The sequence below is a fragment of the Plectropomus leopardus genome, chromosome 3 (genome assembly GCF_008729295.1).
Source record: "Plectropomus leopardus isolate mb chromosome 3, YSFRI_Pleo_2.0, whole genome shotgun sequence".
Lineage (NCBI taxonomy): Eukaryota > Metazoa > Chordata > Actinopteri > Perciformes > Serranidae > Plectropomus > Plectropomus leopardus.
The window spans coordinates 33913999-33923506 of record NC_056465.1 but is presented as its reverse complement, the minus strand read 5'-3'; the positions used below and the strand labels follow the sequence as shown (position 1 = coordinate 33923506).

At 38.9% G+C, this 9508-nt stretch overlaps 1 protein-coding gene across 1 annotated transcript in view; it reads right to left on the bottom strand.

The window, feature by feature from the left end:
• Positions 1 to 4484: 4484 nt before the first annotated feature.
• oca2 (oculocutaneous albinism II) overlaps positions 4485 to 9508 on the bottom strand; it is a 64940-nt gene continuing 59916 nt past the window's right edge. Inside the window, 1 exon segment of the mRNA XM_042484135.1 lies at positions 4485 to 4572. Coding sequence (XP_042340069.1) covers positions 4485 to 4572 — 88 coding nt within the window.

The window sequence follows — 9508 nt, the reverse complement described above, 5'->3', positions numbered from 1 at the left end:
AGCCTCCAGCCATTAATGACTCTAACTCCTGGAGCACATTAAATACATTAATGATGTATAACGATGTCGAGTTCTCTGAGGGTGGAAGTGGCTTTAACAAATTAGCTGCTAATTAATGCTGTGATCCAGAGGACGGCTCTGTAATGGCAACAAAGTGGACAACACAAACAGCTTCCCTGCACACTTGGAGCTGTCCTGATCCCCTGGGAGTAAAGTTTCAACGTGAACCAGCAGTCGTACAGGAGCTATACATCGATCTGTGTGGTTTGGGCTTTAGTTGCTTGGAGCTTGGCTCATTAAAAGGAACAGGAGAGTCACTTTTTCTCTCAGTCGCTGCCAATAAACAGAGAATGAGTGGAGCTGTGGATGTGGCAGCAGAACAACAGCAACTTCAGAGGAAACGCTGAAGTACCAGAAAGCTTTTTACATGAAAGGGGAACTCCACTCTGCTGCTGCAGATACTGCAACATCATTGAGAGCAATTGTTGTCATTTAGCTTTGAGTGTCCGCTGACATCCGAGTCCTCTACATTTAGTGATATTCAGCATTTTTAAGATGTTGCACACTTCCAAAGCTCGAGTGGGAAAGTGTAGGTGGACAGAGTAATTATGATACTGTCAGCGAAGAACAGTAAAAAGATAAGGGGATAGAAATTATCCCCAGAGAGAAGAAAAAAAAAACTATAGCAATGTGTACCGCTTTCCAATAAAGGAACCGTTTAGAGAGAGTTTATGCATTGTAACTAATGCAGGAATAAACAGCTTTGCCTGAGGGAAAAATGACGGGAGGCAGCAGCTCTATACGTGTTTCTAGGATTTTCTGACATTTTCAGGATTTAGGACACTTAAAGGATTTTAGAACATTTCTAGATTTTAGGACATTTTGAGAATTTGGGGATTTTTGTAGGATTTTAGGACATTTCTATGATTTTAGGACATTTCTATGATTTTAGAACATTTCTAAGATTTTCGGGTGTTTCTAGGATTTTCAGACAGTTCCAAGATTTTAGGACACTTTCTAGGATTTTAGGACATTTTCAGGATTTAGGACACTTTTAGGATTTTAGAACATTTCTAGATTTTAGGATGTTTCAAGGATTTGGAGATTTTTCTAGGATTTTTTAGGGCAATTTTCTAATTTTGGGACATTTCTAGAATTTTCGGCTGTTTCTAGGGTTTTCGGACATTTCTAGGACTTTAGGGACAATTCTAGATTTTAGGATGTTTACGGGGTTTTAGGACACTGTTAGCATTTTGGAACATTTCTAGATTTTAGGATGTTTTGAGGATTTGGGGATTTTTGTAGGATTTTAGGACATTTCTATGATTTTAGAACATTTCTTAGATTTTCGGGTGTTTCTAGAATTTTCAGACAGTTCCAAGATTTTAGGAAACTTTCTAGGATTTTAGGATGTTTCTGGGATTTTGGAACTTTTCTAGGATTTTAGGACATTAATGGGATTTTAGGATGTTTCAAGGATTTTAGGGCACTAGAGGCTTAGCTAGGACCTCTGTCAGGGGGCTGCGGGGATCTTCCACAGACTTTTTTTTAACAGCTTTTGATGTTGTTTTGTGCATTTTTCTGAGATACTTGACCTCTTTGGCTCGGGGCAGTAACTCAGTCCCGACTGCGAGGGGGTCTATCAGCTGTTTTCCAGAAAACAACCATGGTCTCGGACTTGGAAGTACCGACCCTCGTTCTGGCCACTTCACACTAATCTTCAAATAAATAAAGCACAACAAACTGAAACTGAGCCGAATTAAAAGCATAAACATTGCAACCTTTATTGTTGGTGTTGATCTCTGTCTGAATATTCAGAGACATAAAGGTTGTTCGGGTCGTCGGCTGTACAATAAATACAGGTGATAGTTTCAACTGAACAAGCTAAGAAGAAGCTGTCTGTTCCATGTGAGAGTATTTACATGATTATACATTTTTCTACATTAAATATGGTTAACTGAACTAAATCATTGAGTTTACATGAGATACGTGTACATAGTACAATAGATAGCATACAATGTTTAGTTAACAGTCTACATCTGTTTTATTCAATCATCCTGCTACTCTCCAGTTTGATCGATGCTCTATTTGTTTGTCAGATTCATTTGTTGAAATTTGGGCATCTGACAAAACAATTAGACATTAACTGTTATAAAATCCCTTTCACTGGGTATTGTGGTTCCTTTAAAATATTAACGTATGTTTGGTAAACCCTGGGTGAAACGTTTGCCTACAAGAAAGTGATCGGTGTCCTAAATGTCTCTAAAAGCAAATCAGCGTCATACAATTAATACAAACAGTAGTCTTTGCTTTTTGTAAACAGACCACATAGATTTATAAAAGAATGAACAATCTGACACCATAGGCCACAGCTGGAATCACTTGCACCAGTTATACCCATTGAGGCAGTAGCACCATGCACAGCATTATGAACTGGGACCATTTTCTCCAGTTGTTCTGTGTTCATCCATTGGATCAATTCTGATGAGGACAAACAGTTCAAGTTTTTGACAAAGTTGGTAAAACTCAGTGGACCAATTGTCAAGAACTTACGCACCATAAGGCGGGTTTCCATTAACCCTCAAACTGCGCAAATTGAACTTGTGAATATAACTAGAAACACGCCAATATTTAAAAAACGCAAGGAATTTTTTATGCACGAATGAGGTGGTTTTCATGCAATATGAAAAAGCCATATTTTGCAAAACTGCATTGGAAACACTTTTTTGGCTTTTATAGATCACATGATGCTATGGTTATGTGTCAGCAGGAACTGGCTCCCTCATGATGCAGTAGACACTACAAGAGCTGTTATTGCATCACATAACTCTTCAAAAGTTGAACAGATCATCTGGAAGTTTTGAATCAACAATTCCTCTGTGAAATTGTGGACTATCACCTCCCAGAAATCCATCATACATGGCCGCGTCCACGTATAAGGGGCTTGTCTTTCCATTATCACTCATGTGAAACGCCTACGTTGCCTTCTGTCAGAAATAATGGCAGCTAGTGCGATGGCTGCGATAGAAATGTTATTGCAAAAGAAGTCGGATAACATCATTCAATGGTAATGTAGTAATCTCACAATTGTGTTTTATTGGCATTGCAAATATAATATACGGCTATTAATATATTGCTTAGGTTTTGCGCAAATCTGTAATGGAAACCCGCCTATAGTCATATTGTTGGATGTTAGGCCTTGTCCACAGGTACATGGGTATTTTATAAAATATAGCTCTTCCTATGTGTTTTGGCCTATTCGCCACTCCCAACTGTAAAACTCCTGATGTTCATAAACTGCATGTTTTTCCATGTTTGTGTGTGGACAGGGAAAACAGATTTTGGCTTGTAATGTCAGAGTGAGCGCCATTATCTCCTTTGTAAAGCGTCATAAATGAGGCACATTTCGTACAACAGCTGACACGGCTAAAAAAAAAAGTGCTGGTTCTAAACAGTGACTGTATGAATAATAGATGTAGCTACCATTACATCACTCACTGGTTTTTGGACTGCTGTTTTGAAGCCTCGACTTTGGCCTTTCAGCCCATTACTATCCTGGTTTTTGGGGGGGCAGAAGTGACCATATTTGGACGAAAGGTTGGAGCTCTGGAGGAGTGAGAGGTGGATCTAACTTACAGCCTGTCACTCAAGCAGCTTCGCCCTTAAATATGCAGAACTTTGGGACTTAATAAAATATAAATGGGTGAGTTTTAAAAAATGTGCCCCAAGTATAGTTATCGAGGATGTTAAAATTAGCTATAGAGACCAAAACTGTGTTTTGTCCCAGGCTGTAAACATGTTTATTTCTGCTGTAATGTTCAGCATTTTAACATGGAGGTCTATGAAAGTCTGTTTTGGAGCCTTAAGTGGCCAATAGAGGAACTGCATCTTTTGCTCTGGCTTTATTTCTCAGGCTCAAGGTCGCCACTTGGTTCTGACCTCCCTAACAGGACTTTTTAGATAATTGTGTGTGTGATAACTTTTTCACTTTCCACTATATTGACAAAGAAAGGCTTCAAAATGCACAACAGCAGTCATTGCTACAGAAGTAGTAAATAGATTTTCTCCAGCTTCTGATTGGCTAACATCATTTTCTTTGCGTGACTTTGGGATAAAGGTTATATTGTTTGATTGAGATGCTCTAGACAGCACTTCAAATGTATTTCTGCATTTTCATCGGGACCAAGATTTTTTTATACCAATATCTGTGGACTGGATATTTTTATTTTTGAGAACAAAGGAGGGGAAAACACCCATTTTTAAAAACACCTGTGTAAGCGTGGCCTTGGTTTTAGATTCAAGTTTTAGTCAAAGCTCCTGTAATTGTGGTCCCTGCTGCTCTGCACTTTAGTCAAAGACATTTTCCAAAATATGGCTGCCGTGCTTTATATAGTGCCCGTAAACTGATCAATCAATCAGGTTACTTATCACATTTTAGTGAGCTGAATGCTTTAAAGAGTGGTCACACATACAGTCTCTTTGGCTCACATATTCCATCCCAGTCCGATGTGGGTCGCCAGCAGGTAGCACATGCCAATCATGCACGTCATTATCATCATGGGGAATCCTAACCTGTAAGAAGCAAGAAAAAACACTGAATTAGCATTTTATTCTTGATGAAATAATAAATTCAACTTTAATGTTGGTCACCAGTTATGTACAGAGAATTAATCTAGTCAAACAGAGAGGATTTGAGGGATTACTGCAAAACCAATAATGGTGCAAATCATGAATAAAGAAGCACAAGTGGTTATATATTTACATTGTCCAGGGCCAGACAGAAGCTCATAGTCCCAAGATGATGAATCCTAAAGCTAACACTTCTGCGGTAAAGCTTGTGCAGAGCTTCTGCAAAGACGCACCACCTGAAAAATGGCTAAACGCCAGGCATCGAAGACATCGCAGACATCGCAGACATCACAGACATCACAGACATCGCAGACATCGCAGACAATACAGACATCACAGACATCGCAGACATCACAGACATCGCAGACATCACGGACATCACAGACATCGCAGACATCACAGACATCGCAGACATCGCAGACATCACAGACATCACAGACATCGCAGACATCACAGAAGTCTGATTGGATATCAGAACCAGAAAGTAGGATTTCCTCACAAGCACATTAAATCCATTATAACAAAACATGAACTAGTCTGAAACAAAAGGCTGGGGGGGTACGTTAGAGGATATAAAAGGTGACATATTATCCTACTTTTCAAGAATAAAAAAAGTAATCAAAATTCCAAGAAGATCTCCAAAAATCTGGTAACTTTGTAAGAGTGTGTCTGAAAATAGACATTTCTGAGAGACAAATTCCTAAAAACTGAAGATAAAAAAAAAGGTAGCACAAAGCAGCAGCATTACAACAGGGAAGGAGATCCCGTTTTTTTTAATATATTGCTGTCCTGGCCTTTCAAAATATCAAATAAATCAAAGACCGTTTGGCAAAGAAACCTCAAAACTCGAACATCAAACACGTTTCATGAGAACACACTGATTTTCCAAATCTGGGTTCAAAGGAGAGAAAGGCTGCTTGTTCTGGTTGTGGCTGACGCAAGCTTCCAGCTGTCTCTGGAACCCTTCATCTGGTCTTACCATGAAAAGTTATAAAAAATTCATCATATCATATGTCATGTGTGATCTTAGATTTTTGTTTAAAAAACCTTCAAAATGGCTGATAAGTTTCTGAAAAATTCCCCCCAGACTTCCGGGACGGTTTAGTCACAAAATGCTTATCTTGGAAACTGTCCCCTAACCCAGTGCTAAACAGCGGATTACGGCCCTGCCGTGCTTTATTCCTGCAGACACTTGAATCCAACCATGTTGAGATGAACCAGAGTGAAAAACACGTCTGCATTCATTGCTGCCGGCGTTATGATGCAATGCAGGCTTTTACATACAGCACATACACAGGAGTAATAAAACACACAGTATAAATAATATAAAGTGTTTACAGTAAAGGATGCTGTACCTACTGTAACTGTGTTGAGTGTCATGCTTTCATGAACAATCTCAAAAAAATCATCACACCTCTTAACAGGCCAAAAACACACATTTAGCTGCCTGAAGCAACTTGTTCATGAATAAATGTTTGAAAATGCGGCAGGTACTTCACAACCTGGTGTGACGGCTTTCATCTATTTCGGTGTATTATACAACATAATAAAGTAGCTATTCAGACTGTGATAAAAGTGAGTATTTCCTCTTATCCTCTAATTTTTTCCATTGGATAACTTGTTAACGGCACTTCAGAATAAAAAAGTGGACCAGCACTCAATGTTGAATCAATTAGCCGTCCCTGCATGGCTGACCTGGCATTTATAAACAGGTGTCTTTATGGCGTTTTTAGAAGCTAATTTTCTAGTGTGAGGTCAAGAGACGGGAGCAAATTACAGAGAGTGGGAAATAAATGGTCATTTTAGAGAACACCTTGAAGAGACCTATCGACTCATTTCAAACGTTCAATGAAGCTTCTGAAAAGTTCAATCTTTTTAATTTTCTCCTTGTCTGCTTCCTTTTTAATGAACTAATTTTATTGCTTTTCTTTGTTTCAGACCTGTGCATGTTAACATACATGTAAACATGTCAAAGACACATCAGCCTGCCGATGAAGGTTTTTTCTTCCTCACGACAGGCCTAAAAAGTTGTTAAAACAGGTTTGCATATTATTTGCCAGATAAAATCACAAAATATTTGACATAAGATCTAAAAAGTGCACATACACAACTGAAGTGGGGCACCTAACAGACCAAAGTTTGCCGTGAGGACACTGAGATACTGTCTGGCATTTTTAAAGGCCAGCCCTGTTCTCGTAATAATCACTGAAATCCAGTTAGCTTCATGACGCAGAAGCAATGATCGCTGCCATCAGAGCAGCAGCAGCCATGTAAATCTGTAAGTACGCTACAGGCCAGACTGCTTTCCAAGTTTGTCATTCCACAATTAGTATCATGAATTTACAATGCGCCCTTAGATGACTCCAGATCTGCAGATGGTTTGTCATTTGGGCGCCTACCATGTCCTATATGGACACATGGCTCAAACCAAGGCCAGAGATTTGTTTGCCCCCAATCTTTGACACAGATCCTGCTTGGATAAAAGAAAAAGAAAGTGCATGCATTTGTTTCTCAAAGCAGGAGAGAAGTAATTAAAACAAAAAAAAAAAACAACACAACAATTAAAGAAACTCTTATCATTAAAATACCATTCAGAGCAGATGTTGCTTACTAGTGTAATGGTGCAGCGTGAGCAGAGAGGCTGAGTCCATAATAGACTCAATAAATAAGTCAGGACCAAATAAACCAGAAAATAAGCATGAACCTACTGCTGCCATATCTCACAGCGATGATGCTTCACATTACTGTTTATTAACTGTGCTAATCTTTTCTATTAAAATTAATGACAAAGTGATAACAGCGAGTTATTTCCAATGCAGGGCCGATTATTATGATGATGACGCATGATAACAATCCGGTGAGGGTAATGGGCTGTTTGTTCGGCTGGCATCAAACACGACTTTATATTCTATTTGATCTAAGTGTGGTTTTACCAACGGACTGACTTTTGTTTTTTCTGTTCGAAAAACCCATTACAATAACTACTGTGGTGCACTCTCGGGTCAGTCAGGCCCTCGCAGACAATTATGTGAAATGGCAGGGTTAAGTGTGTAGGCTTGATTTTCAGAGAGATGCTAAAGGTTACATGTCTCTTAGCTGTATGTTTTTTCCAGATCTTAAGGCTGGAGATGACTCTTCAGCAAGCACTGATTTTCAGTATTTGATGGGCAGTGAGTCATAGTCGTGACTTTTCTTAGACTGACTTGCCTTTTATGGAACGAAAACAAATATGCAGAATACAGTTGAGGTGGGAATGTAATTCATGAGCCACTATGGTGGCTTAATGTTCACTCTTAGATCAAAAATATATATTTTTCCTTTTATCTTTAGGGCTGTTTACCAGTCTGGATTGTTTGATGTGAGTTGCCGAGTGTTGGCGATGTCATCCGTAGAGACGTCTGTCTTCTCTCCAGTGTAATAGAACTAGATGGCGCTCGGCTTGTGGTGCTCACAGCGCCTAAAAAGTGTTTGAAAAACTCAACAGCAGTGTCTCTTTCCAAAAATCATGACCCACTTTCTCAAGATAATACTTCTCGTGAGCTGTAAGACCTTGTTATGAGCAGTTTCATCAAGGAACTATTTTCTTTCCATACCATACCAATCATATCACCCTGCAGAAGGAAGTGTGCATCTACTCATGGACAAGAGGTTCGTGCTCAACAAGATGTAAACATAAATGGCGTCCTCCTCGGCTGCAGTGGTGCGAGGTGAGCTAGCTGCAGTTGCACGCTTCCTTCTGCGCAGTGATACAGTTGGCTGGTGTAGTTCGGTAGAAAGAAAATAGTACCTACATGAAACTGTGCTCAAGAGGATCTGTGGATTATTGTGGGTAACCAGCTCATGATTTCTGTGAAAAGAGACTTTTCTGTTCAGTTTTTAATTTTTTTTTTTTTTGGCGCTTCGATCACCACAAGCCGAGTTCCATCTTGTTCTATTATAATGGAGAAAAGGCGGACATCTCTACGGCCGATATCTCCAACACTCAGCAACTCACACCAACACAATCTAGATTTTAAACAGCGCTACAGGTAAGAGGACAATTACGTATTTCTGATTTTGGAGTGAACTGTCCTGGTAAGACCGATGAAGACAACAGAAATATTTTTACTAGCTGGACAGAAAAATGGACAAAAGAAAGAGCCAATATGAAATGTACAGAATCAGAGTCTATACCCAGAAGTGTGAACTAAAATCAAACTAGAGTCACAAATTGAATGACATTATATTAAAAATGTAGCTTATTTGATTTTTAATTGAGCATCAGTAGAAACCACAAAATTACAACAAAGAGATATTTTAGACTTGTGGTAAAGTTCGCTGCTTGTTGCTGTTACTGAAAAAAGTTAGGTGCAAACTGATCTACAAACAAATTAGGACAAGTGAAAAAAAAAGTTTGTAAAAATTAAAGAAAATTAAAGAGCACCTCCAGAGAACATGATGTACCAAACTTCAAATAGGTCTGGGTGTTAAAGTCACTGACATTGAGTGTGGTCAAATTTTGAGCTTTAATTAAAGATCCCCAATGTGGCCAATTAAAGCTGCATTTTTGACAGCTGGAAAAAGTTAAATGTGGGACAGTCTAATGTCTCACGGAAAAAGGGGAGTTAAGGCACTTTATATATTGCTCTTATTAACAAGGAATCACTGTTATCCTTTGTTTTGTTATATCAAAAATAAACCAAATAAGACATGTCTTGTGAAATATCCATAATACAGACACAGAAACATGCAGGGAAAATCCTCTAAATACAGATAATACAGAAAACAGTCGACAGCAAAAGGGCTGAAATCGTTTGAAAAGCTATTCATGTGCATTTTGTGTTTCCATAGCAATAGTTTAAAAGAGTTGGCAGCTACCGGTCTATTTTATCTGCTCTCT